The following is a 12,300-nucleotide window of genomic DNA, read 5'->3' as shown; positions in this document are numbered from 1 at the left end:
CTTCACTTCTGCCAGCAGCTTGTAATCATTAGTTTCAGCTCCAGATTTGGTTTATGACGAGCAGGTCTCATAGAAAACAGAAATACTTTAAAGTAGCCTGAACATTCAGGAAATCTTCTAAAACTGTATCTAAAGCTATACTTCAGACCCAACGCACGGTTTCTGTTGGCCGTGCTGTGACTGAACGAAAATGACACCAGGAGATAATTTAAATGCGTTTATTGCTGAAGGGACACAACAAACATGACACAGCAGTTACAGCAGCTAGAAAGTTGGTTTTTTCACTTCAGGCTAAAGACCCATTAGTCTGTGGTAAATAGATTTATGGTATTATTATGAAAAACAGTAAAAGTAAGTCAGAGCCCCTGGCCAAGGAAAGACTATTCATAGGAAAACCTGCAAGAGTGTGGAGAGGTGTCCGTAAATACTTACAACTCTGTGGTGTTGTAAATATGGGATTTAAACACAAATGTCAGCTCTGTTTTGCGTTTCAATAGCATTTTTACTAAAGGGGCGCGTCTGTCTGATAATAACAAAAGAAAGAGAAAAAAAAAAAAGGACGTCCACGTGGGAAGTCTTCCTTGCTCCAAGCTGCTCTGGGGAAGCCTCCTCCGAGCAGAGGTAAGAGCATATGAGCTCAAGATAGAAGACCCCAAATGTTCCAGGTCACGTGAGGACAAGAGGAATGAGCAGACATGAAATAGGAGAAAGACAAATGTACCTATACTCTTATCTAGTGAGCTTAATAAAAATGTTTTAAAAAAAACACCCACAAACTCACAATTTAGCAGATCAACTCTGTGCTGAAGGCATTTTTATGAACCACAGGTGTCATACTCACTCTGGGATCCCACACGGGTAAATTCAGATTACTGTCCTCGGGCTGCTTCAACAGCACAGGATTCGGCCACTCCCTGTAGGACGGAAGAGGCAAAAACGTGTGAACTGGCTTCGCACGAGACGGTGAAATGCTGCCACCGTGTGGAACAGGATCAATATGACGCTGCAGGAGCGAAGCTAAACGCTCACCATTTGGAAAACACCAGGAAGAACTTGTGGACCAGCGTGGCGGCCACGGCGTTGGGGTAGAGCTGGCAGGTCCTGGCCACCAGCATGGCCCAAGACACTCCACCCAGAAAGCCCAGCATGTTGGAGTAGATCCCACGGCCTGCAGGAGGAGCACGGTACAGTAAGATATGAGCAGCACTACACTGAGAGAGCTCCTGCAGGAGGTGAATAATCCCGTGGTATAATTTGGTACCGTTACTTTTTATTCATATATTACTGAAAAGGACACAAGGATGCTGTAAAATCAGCCACAAAGCATCTTTTTACGCCACTAGATGATGGAGAGAGCTTCATCGGAAAAGCTGTTTAAAAATTGTTTCTATGGCAACATTATAACCACCGTTTTATGATGGACTAGCATCGCCCCCTTCAGTATCTATCTGGCCTACTATACATTTGTTTGACATTGTTTCTTCTTCATGAGCACCAACCGGAGGACGCTTGACCTCCGATCTGCTCCCACAAGCGGGCTTTAGGGACGTTAGGGATGTTCCTCGAAATCCGGTTCTAAACGGGAACCGGTGCTAAATGAGTAAAACCCGGATTACTGATAAGGTCCGGACTGCTCTCCGTAACAGCAGCGTCTTAAACCTCCTCTCTCTGTCTCTGTCGTTGCACAAGGAGCAGAGTCATGCTCTACACACACACACACACACACACACACACACAGAACAAAAACACCCAAACTGTTGCTACATTTTACTCCAGTAGATGCCGAGAAATTCTCGTTGTCACAAACGCAACAACAGTAAGACCAGCACATTATCAAAACGTTTGGCGAGCAGCTGTGCATCCTCGTCCACTGCAGGTAACGTTAGCTAAGAAGAGGAGGTTAATAAATGAAAGCTAATCTCTGAGCTAACTGTTTAGCTACGAATGCATTTTAAAGATTGTGGAACTTTTTGTTTACGTACAAGAATAATAAAGCAATGTTGCTTCTTTCCTTAATTGTCTCCAAGATAATAATAATGATCAAGAACCGATAAGGAACCGAAGCAGTATCGATGAAATCCTAACGATACCCATCCCTAGTTTTGATGGCGTCCGTGTGACGTATAAAAGCTCGGGATAGACAGACGTGGACAAAACAAGCTTCTACTCTCGGCGCTCTGAAAAAAAAAAAGACACTACGAGGACACAGGCCCTTAAGGTGCACCCGAAATTACAAGAAGATTTGAATCCACTTACGTTTCGCCCACAGTTTGATGGCTCTCAACGTGAGTCTGAAGTTCTCTTTGTTTGGCACCAGGTACAGAATTTCATCAGTCACTCGACAACCTGTGAGACAAAACATCAGAAACCTAAAGCACTGCGAGAAAAAGCGTTTCACTCTTACACTTAAGGCGACGATCTCCAGTAAGAGAGGGTTTAAGATTCAAGTGGCTCTCATACAAGCCGGTAAAGGCCACGCAGCATACCGTTAAGGCTGCGGATACACCGAATGTCCAGGTTTCTCAGGATGGAGTCTCCCCTCAGGTCCAAGTTGTCTGGAATGGACTGTAAGGCCAGTCTGGCAAAAAGCAGGTCAATCTGCTCAGACGGGGACAGAAAAACAAGGGAAGAACCGATGAGACGGAATACAAGTGACCCGTCTGGGAATGGCCAGCAGGTGCACCGCAGTACGGCTCAGTGTGACGAGCTTTCAAAGGGGACTTATTAACCTCTGTACAAACTACAAGTACAGGGGTTTCCTATTTAGGCAGACACAGGAACAGTAGTTATGATGATGATGCTCTTTTATATATTCTTTCCTGTTCTTTAATGAACCTGAACTACAAACTGGACCACCAACCTGTGTCATGACGTTCCAACCTCGGCCTGAGAAAAAACGGTTTTAATCTGGACTCATTTTTTTTGTTTAAAGTCGGATCAAAACCATCATTCTTTGCAAAGCTATTCAGCGACAGCTGAACAGAAGTAATCCTTACGGTCACAGTTAGGGGTTTCGCGATATAACGGTATTTAACCGTAATATTTTAAAATGAAATACTGATATATTAAACAATACACACGACAATATTGTGTTTATAATCCAGTGCCTCTTAACTCATTTTATATACACTGTTATGGTTCGAGACACTCTCCCCACTCACTCACATTTGAAGTGCAATGTATTCACCCAAAAAGGAACAAAATGCACAAAAGAGTTCAAAATGAATTTGACTGACTGCATGTTTTTTTTCTATAAATATTGTAACAGTTATTGTTAATATTTTGGCCATGATAAATGTGTAGTAAAAATCTGATATCGTGACAGTTTTAACAATGTCTTTACTACAACACCTTTGTCCTTTAGTTATTGAACAGCTCTATATGTAGACAACACGCATCACTTAGATCTCAAAGGTACTTACCTCTATTCCGTCAAATTTGAATTTTATCACCGGTACGAAGGCATCCTCCACAGCCTTGAGAAAGCACCAAAAAGACAATATCAGCAACACATCTAAGACGAGGCGAAGTCACATAGCTAGCTCACATCACGATGAAAGAGAGGTGACAGTCTAGAGCGCCACCAAATAGTTTGAAGCTTCGTTCAGAACATTTTTGCATGTCTATTAATTCAAATTAAACCTGGCATTTCTGGCCAGTTGTAGAAAATACGGCAACCCTAACATTATTATTATTATTATTATTATGCTATTTGTAGAGTGAAATTCCAGCGGTGGCTGCGTAGGATTGTTTAATCTAAAACATAACAATAACTCCAGAGCACTGTCTACTCCAAAAGTCACAATGTATTGAAAGCAGATGGCTGTAATCATTTCCAAAACTCACAACATGTCTTATCCTAAGACATATTCGGCTTCAATCCGTTTGTGTATTTGACATTTCGTCAGAGACTCCTTCAGAATGTCATCTACAGCGATATTAAAGTGTCTGCAGACAGCTGATTACAGACAACTTGAGCTACGGATGCCTTTAGAGAGCAGGGTTTTAATATTCAACCAAAGCATCCTCTTACAATACCCAATTAACACAGGGGTCCTCTCAGGAACATTTACCTGCCAATCAAAGTGCACCACCTCTGCGCCTTTTTGGAAAAGATCTGCAAGACTATATTTACTCACAAGAAGTATACACTTAGAGCAGCGAATTTGATAAATCTATTTAATATAATTTAGTGTCAAAACAAACACTTTTTCCATCATGTATATTGATGTTAATAAAGACACACACCTTGGGAAATCAATATTAAAACAGCAGACTTGACAACAACACGGGCAATGCTCGTGGGTATTGCTCTCTGCTGAGAGTTACTTCATTAGAACTCCGTTATCTACTCAGCAAAAAAATACTTCAGCCATGTTATTGCTCTACTTCCCAAAACAGTAGCCTCAGCTCTCCTAAACAACGACTTCTCACCCAGGAGCAGTGACGCAAATGGTCTGTTGCTCTTGCATCTTTTTTGATTTGACCGACTGATCTTTCAAACAGGGCCTTTCTTCGCTGACACTTACCCTCAGGTCTTTGATCTCTTCGTGCTGTTTGAATTTCTCAAAGAAAGACGAGAAAAAGTCAGTTCTCTCTACGTGGCGCGGGGCCACACACAAGGCATCGATATCAGCTCCTGGAAGAAACAGTTTCACTTTTAGCAGCGTGTTCTGTGTCAACAACAATGGGCAACAACTTCAATGACAATCTGATAAGTTGCTGCGTTCAAGGCTGAAGAGAGTTCATGGGATAAAACATCACGGACAATCAAGTCGAGCCGCTACTTTTCACAACGGTTTTTTGGCGACTGTCCAACTGATAATACCTGACTCGGCTTTGTACAGTCGCAGCCTGTAAACCGTTAATGGTTTAGATCAGGGGTGTCAAACTCATTGTTGCTCTGGGGCCGCATCGGCATCATGGTTGCCCCCAAAGGGCCGGTTGTCGGCGGGGGGGGGGGGCTGCTGCTGCCACATACGCTGGTGGAGGTGTGTGCGCGCGGATCGGGGAGGAGCTCCGCCGTGCGCGATTTCCATTTTTTTTTTTTTTGCTGGTAGATTCGCGGGCCACATAAAATGACGTGGCGGGCCGGATCCGGCCCGCGGGCCGTATGTTTGACACCCCTGGTTTAGATAGTCCTTCCTTCTGAACACTGGTGAACCTTGTGTAAAGTCTCCACACTCACATGCAGCATGTACTCAATAGAGCGGTGCAGGCACGACGCATTTCTGTAGGCTAACCCCGGAAGTTAGCATCGCACAACAAAAAGCCAAATGGACCATCCATTGACTTCTGGATTAATGCAGAGCATAAGCTCTTTGGCAACACACAAGTTTTAAATAATTACACATTTTGTTGGGCAAGATAATCTTCACAAATGGACACCGCTTTTATGAATTTTGAAGTGGGAATGCAATCGGTAAGAGAGGAACTAAAAAGCTAACAAACAACACCACGGTCACGAGTGAGTAAACACAACAAGGCTGTGAAGGCACACTAGTTGCCGTGATTACTTTTTGTAGTCTAAGGCTACATCCACACTCATACGATTCTGTTTAAAACAGGGTTTTAAAGGGAAAACAATGTACGTCCACACGGGAACGAATATCACTAAACGATGACTATTCACAAACACCAGGCCTGCAGTGAGTATTATTGTTCTCTTTAATAATAAAAGGTTGTGATTGATACTTCAGATCTACCTTTATAATGTTCCTCTATATACACTCAGACTCAAAAGGTTTTAGTTTTCAAACTTTGACACAAGGCTGCAGGTCTCTCTCACACATTAAATTTACATTAAATACACGTCTCTCAATCGTTTCCTTGGTTTCGTTGTTTGTTGTCACACTCGTAGCTCTGCCGGGTGGCTGTAAGTCCCTGATGCACTGGAGGGCATTTATGCTATTGTTCGTTTCGATTTTCTTTGAGGACTTCACAACAAAATAAGCATTAATAAGAAAAGGAAAGTCCTCGGTTTGGTATCCATCACCCTCCTCAAAGCTGCAAACCGTGACTTAAACCGTCCACTCTGTATGCCGCTCGCTAATCTCTAGAATAATAACAGCTGCTTCCTCTACATGTAGGCAGTAGTAACTTTATAAAATGCAGAATTTAACTGCGCAACAGCTGCTAGTATAGACAACAGTCGATGCGTAATCAAGGCTGTTTGTTTTCTTCCGGCGGCGTGACGAATCAGAGAAGGACACGTCGTGACTGCTAAGACACAATCAAGTAACGAACACGAAGTCTACGTCATCGTTTCAAACGGTCTGCGTTTCCGCCCACACTACGAGTCAACCCCCGAGATTTCAAATGGACATAGCGTCTGTAGCGTTTCCAAACCCTTCCGTTTTTGGGGGGAGGTTTCAAACTCTGGAGTAGTGTAGACGCCAAGTGTAAACGTAGCAAAAAGATGAGTTTTTTTAAATGGGAACGTAGTAGCGTGGATTTAGCCATTCACTAGCAACCGCGTTTTTAAGACACGTGAAAGCTTCTAATTTCACTAGAGGGGTGTTTACTGACATATCATAGAACAAGATGTTCTTATATCTTAAGCGTGTGTTAACCACAGACCGTAGGCTCCGGCATCTCACCAAAAACCCATTCAGAATAATCCATCCACTTTGAGATGAGCTAACTGAAATTATTAACATAACACTCTATAGGGACATGCTTCTTTCTCATAAACTGGAATTATACACATCACCAAAGTAGTCGCAAAGTCAAAATCAGACAGTGTATCCCAGTATTTTGTATATTTATATTAATAAATAAATATAATAAATGAGACATGCTGAACAAATGTTCATAAGTACACAATTAGGCGAGAGGGTTCATTACTTTTACACACCAACTTTTCATGAGTTTGAATTTGTTACTTCATAAAAATGAACACAAATCCGAATTATGAAGCCTGAATTAAGCTTACAATAACACTAGTAGAGCCAAATAATTTATTATGATGATCTGCTATTGATAGGAAAGTTTGGACAGACTCTATCTCCAGGGTTAACAAAATACAGAGATTCAAAGAAAGTTTTCAACCAACAGCAAACTATTTGGGAGTTTGTTTTTTACTCAAAATGGCTCGGCTCACTATGCTGAAACTGATTTAATGAGGCATAATGTGGCAGTTTTAACATTGGATTCATCCAGAAGCGCAACGGGTTGGTAAACACAAAGCACTGAATATTCACCCGGTGACATAAAGCCGATACCAATCAATGAATTAAAAAAAAGAATCACCACCAGCAGCATTATTCATTTTACAGATTAGCTTGGAACAGCCGTACTAATTCAGAGTCATCTAAAAACTGTATAATTAAATACTTAAATTTACAATAATTCTTTTGCACAATAAATACTTAAAAACAACAGAGCAATGCATTTTTCTGCTATGCATGTATTGTACTTTTTGATAAATTTTCATCGTCTCACTTGTTGTCTCCGACTGCATTCACACCAACCCTCCAGGCTATAGCAGGCCAATGTTTACAAAGCTTTCAGACCTCAAAACTAGTCTTTTCAAAAACACTCTCAAAAGCAGGGGAACGCGACAATGCCAGCCTTGTGCTTTAGTGTGGTCAGGCTGAACTGTGCTTTTCAAAAACAACGAGATAGGCCCGCTTAGACAGGGTCGAGTGCAGTGTCGCAGTAATGTTCAGATACCTCTCTGGTCCTTTTCAATGCCGATATGAGCCGAGCACACAGTACATGGGACGTTGTGAATGTTTGAAGTTGATTTGATGTCGCTGCAATGACTCAACGTACCTTTTGTGTGCACTCCAAGTCTGTACGAACCAAATGTAAATATCTTGCCCCCGACGCAGCTTATAGCTGATGGTGGGAGGTTCTGTAGGGGAGGCAAGTGAATATACAGTGAAATCAGTATTTTTTTACTCTGTATGGCAGACCAAGATAGATTTAACGTCTGATTAGATAACCACCGTTAATGACCGTTACATAGAAACGCATTCAACACAACCCACCTTTAATTCACTAATCTCTGCGATCCATTCTTTCACAAAGTTATTCAACTTCCCGAGAACTGCAAGTCTGAAACGGAGATACAGCTTTTAGCGGGCGTTTCATTCACAATACGGCCCTCTCGCTAATCATACAGCGAGAATTAAAATGGTAAATACACAACAGTCACAAATTCAGTTGATGTAGATATTTGCATTCAAGCATCAGGGCATATATATCTAGTTGAATGAACAAATAAAATGCAGTGCAAAAGCTGTACAACAAACGCTACCTTCTGTTAAGCTTAATAGTTTCTATGTAGTTTAGAATACCAGAGAAGTGGTGGTGCATTGTATCAAAGGGGTTCATGTTTTTCTGTGCACCCTTATAACTGTAGTTGTGATTGCTGCAATGAAATGTATGCGGTCAAAACCGCTCCACAGTGATGCCATGGTAAATAGAAAATGACTTTCAGTTCCTCACCTATGGTTCAATTCCTCTTCGTCTTCAAACACCCCAAACGGTTTCATGGCGTCACAGAGCTTCTTGGTGTACTGGTGGTCTAGCTCTCGTGCGGGTGCCAGGCTGATGGCAGAGGTGATGCCGTAGTGTTTCTGAGGCTGCTGCCAACCAGGCATGTTGCTGCGAGGGAACAATACATGCAATGACAGCCAACGTTACTAATCGACACTTTACGTTTCGACATTTTTTTTCCTCTTCATGTCATAGTTTCTCAAACCTCGTCTTAATTAAAAGCAAGAATGCCGAGTTAAAGCGGATGCATTTGTGTGCCACAGTCGCATTTTGTAAAGTGTTGTGCTTTGCTAGTTTCTGTTCTCCTTGCTATTAATGCCGCGAGCCCATGTGTAAACACGCTACATACAACTCTGACAGTAATGTGCTTAATGCACACAACAAGCGCATTCATGACTTCATAGTTGCGCGCAATTCCAAATCGGAAAAGTGACTTTAATAAAATAGCAGAAACGTGTTCCAAACGAGCTAGGTTAGTACCCAAGCGGGCGGCGAACGAACGTTAGCCGAGAGGCTACAAACAGGTTGGAAGAGCTAACAAATTGGCTAATTTAGCAAGTTAGCACACGTTAGCTGGTTGCTACGGAAAAATAGGTTTAGCGTTAGCCAACAACTCGCTTACCAGTCAGACCTATTTATCGGTTGGCATTTTCTCAAACAAACGCAAGTGGTATCCGTTCATTTCGTTAGGCGGATTCACGCCATAGTTACCCAACAACAAACAAGCGAGCTAGCCAGCAAACGGTGGCTGCGGGCCTTGTTTGGTTGTTGTGACAGTTGGCTAACATTAGCTTTTAGCCTATTCTTCGGGACACTCTCAAAACGCGAACAAAAACGGCCATAAATGGATAATGCGCCACATGCACGACTTACCTTGACATTTCTTTCATGACACTCTGAAAAGCTTGCGCTGTTTTTCTTGCTGTGAACCCGTAAAAAAAACTAAGAAAGTCAGCAAGTAGAAATGATAACAGCCTCGACCTGATTACAACAATGGTCACTTTCCAGAGAGCAGTTCAAACCTTCCCACTGAACCGGAATCACTTCTTATAAGATAACGTATCAGCGCGTAACGCGGAGAGAATATTCATATCTAACTAATTAATTTACAAAACGTGCAGGGTTTATTGGAACGCTTGCACCTGACACGCGCTTCGTAACTGTTGGGACTTTTTTTATTTTATTCAAAACTACAAATGTAACGGCATTTTGTCGGAACAATGTCTGCGTGCAGCACGCTGGGACACCATCGTCAGAAGTTAGGCACCTCCCTCACTGATGCCACAAGTCACGTGACCACCGAGGCCCGATTCCGCTGCTGAGCCGCTGAACACACAGCTGGCTGCAACATGTTCACACCTGTCACACGAAGTGGAGTTTATCTCTTTAAAACACGAGATATGTCGACACAAATCGAATTGAGATATTTTTAAAATTACTTAGCTTAAAAGCTAAATCATAATACTTTGGTGGGGGAACCAACCAAATGTTAAGCCCTTCATTACAGGTGGTCATTCAAGTATTAAACATAGTGTATACATTAATGTAACTGTTGGAAGTATTCAATAAGACAGTTGCTGTTGTGATACAGTCACATACTGTATTTTGGGATTGTTTTGACAAAAAAAAAATATATATATATATATATTTCATTAGTGCATAGTGCATTTCTAAACTGCAAAAGCTGAAAAGAAAACTGCAGTTTTTAATGTTTGCTTACTTCTGTTGTGTCCACATGGCAGCACTTCCTCACAGAAGAGACAAGATAAATTGAGGGAAACTTAAATATATAAAATTCTATTTATCTTGTCACTTCTTTTATAATAAAACGAATAAGAAACTGGATGAATAAATAATAATAAAGTATGAGATTTTAGGGCCACTAACCGTCACAGACCATGCTTATATCTGTGTGTTGTAGCTGATACTGATATTTAATAACAGACACTCTTGCATTTAAGGGCAATAATGGCAACGTGTTTAACACATTTTGTTTTCCGCTGTGAATAAAAACATTGGAAACAAAATGCAATTGTTCACGATTGTGTCACTTAAACAGGCGGCATTGCAATTCATACAAATGTTCTTGTTACATTATACATACATACAGAACAGAAAGAGAAACATCAACGATTATAAGAAAAGCGCATCAATTTGGGACATAATCATTGTCATTTTATCAGAACAATTCATTTTCTCATTTTTTGGAGGACAATATATCACATACTGATAATGTGTGCATCCTTAGAATAAATTCAGATAACTGTACATATATATATATATATATATATATATATATATATATATATATATATATATATATATATATACAGAGATGGGCAGTATTTCTATTACTTGTATTTGAAATACGTATTTCAATTACTTTTGAGTATTTTGTAATTTGTATTTGATAGGGCCGATTCAAAATCTAATGTAATTTGTAACAAAATACTTTAGAGTGGAGTCATTTTGTATTTAAAATACTCAAAATACTTTTTCCACGAATCAAAAAACAGTTCACGAGTTCAGTCTTCAGATCTTCAAGTTCAGCGGATTGTCTGTCAAGTTAAATATTTTATCTGAGTGTGACAGATGTCAACTAGCTTGATGTATAATTCATGTCTGGGTCTGGCTACATAGCCTATTGTATATACATGGTGATGGTTATAATATCATGCTAGTGAGCGATGCTAACATGCTAATGACGCTAGCATGCGGTCTAGGCTAGTGCATAGCCAGTGTTTAGCAAGTTAACTTATCAGTCGAGTAGCTAGCTATAGGAAGAGGGAGATTGGGAGCTTGTATGTCATATGTGATGAATATGTTCTTGTTGATACAAAGCCAAAGTTTATGGGCTGTTAAGTCCCATTAATATATATATATATATATATATATATATATATAATCAAGTTGTTGTCTTTCAATAGCTTTGCTTAGTTACACTGACATTCTGTGACTGTTCTTCCTGTTTGTGGGGTTCACCAGAGGAAGAGCATTCAGAATGTGAGGATCACATTTCTAAAAATTCAGAGTCTGACAGTGACTTTGAAGAAGAGGATTGAGCATCAGCTAGTTCCAAAACAAAGACGAACCACAGGACCAGCCCGTCAGCAGCCAGCCCCAGAACAAGCCCGTCATCAGCTAGCAAGTGAAGAAATATGGATGTCCAAAAAATTATGAAATTGAATGGTCTTCTTGCCCAAGAAATGAGCCACCCCGCATGGCTGCCAATGTGATAAGGATGCAACCAGGGCCAACACGGATGGCAGTTACTCATGGGCAGGACATCGAGTCTTCTTTTGAGCTTTTCATCCCAGATTCCATCCAGAAAATGATTCTGGATTGCACTACTTTAGAAGGAAGGCGTGTTTTTGGAGAGAGGTGGAGGGAGATGGACCAAACCCATTCACACGCCTGCTTATCCTTGCTGGAGTTTTCAGGTCCAAAGGGGAATCCACAGAATCCCTGTGGGATTCAGAAACTGGCAGAGAACTTTTCCGTCTCTGGAAAACTTCCACATATTTTCCAGGATTATCCGCTTTTATAAACGAGACGACAGACCAGCTCGACGGCAGAGAGACAAGCCAGCTGCCATCAGGACAGTGTGGGACAAGTGGATGCACCGCCTCCCCCTGTTTTACGACACTGGGCCTAATGTCACCATTGATGAGCAGCTGATGCCATTTAGGGGCTGCTGTCCCTTTAGGCAGTATATACCATCGAAACCTGCAAAATATGGTATACATTTCTGGGCTGCCTGTGATGCCACTTCCTCATATGCTTGGAACTTACAAG

At 41.3% G+C, this 12,300-nt stretch overlaps 1 protein-coding gene across 3 annotated transcripts; it reads right to left on the bottom strand.

Annotated features, from left to right (window-relative positions):
- Positions 1–635: 635 nt before the first annotated feature.
- papolg (poly(A) polymerase gamma) lies at positions 636–9,565 on the bottom strand (the record flags this gene model as incomplete). 3 transcript variants are annotated; one of them, XM_079168778.1, is made up of 11 exons in its annotated part: positions 9,379–9,565; positions 8,455–8,613; positions 7,995–8,061; positions 7,777–7,858; positions 4,530–4,639; positions 3,423–3,476; positions 2,487–2,598; positions 2,257–2,346; positions 1,030–1,168; positions 842–914; positions 636–721 (listed from the first exon to the last, which is right to left on the bottom strand). In XM_079168778.1, exons 1-11 carry the CDS (start codon positions 9,393–9,395, stop codon positions 638–640), a joined length of 987 nt encoding a protein of 328 aa, XP_079024904.1. In that variant the 5' UTR covers positions 9,396–9,565. The 3 variants fall into 3 exon arrangements, with proteins under 3 accessions (XP_079024904.1, XP_079024905.1, XP_079024906.1); XM_079168779.1 differs by lacking the exon at positions 636–721 and having other exon boundaries at positions 775–914; positions 9,379–9,561; XM_079168780.1 differs by lacking the exons at positions 636–721; positions 842–914 and having other exon boundaries at positions 1,026–1,168; positions 9,379–9,564.
- Between the last annotated feature and the right edge of the window lie 2,735 nt (positions 9,566–12,300).

This window comes from Pholis gunnellus (assembly GCF_910591455.1).
Source record: "Pholis gunnellus genome assembly, chromosome: 11".
NCBI lineage: Eukaryota > Metazoa > Chordata > Actinopteri > Perciformes > Pholidae > Pholis > Pholis gunnellus.
Note: the sequence above shows the minus strand (reverse complement) of the source record. Positions and strands in the feature narration are given on the sequence as shown.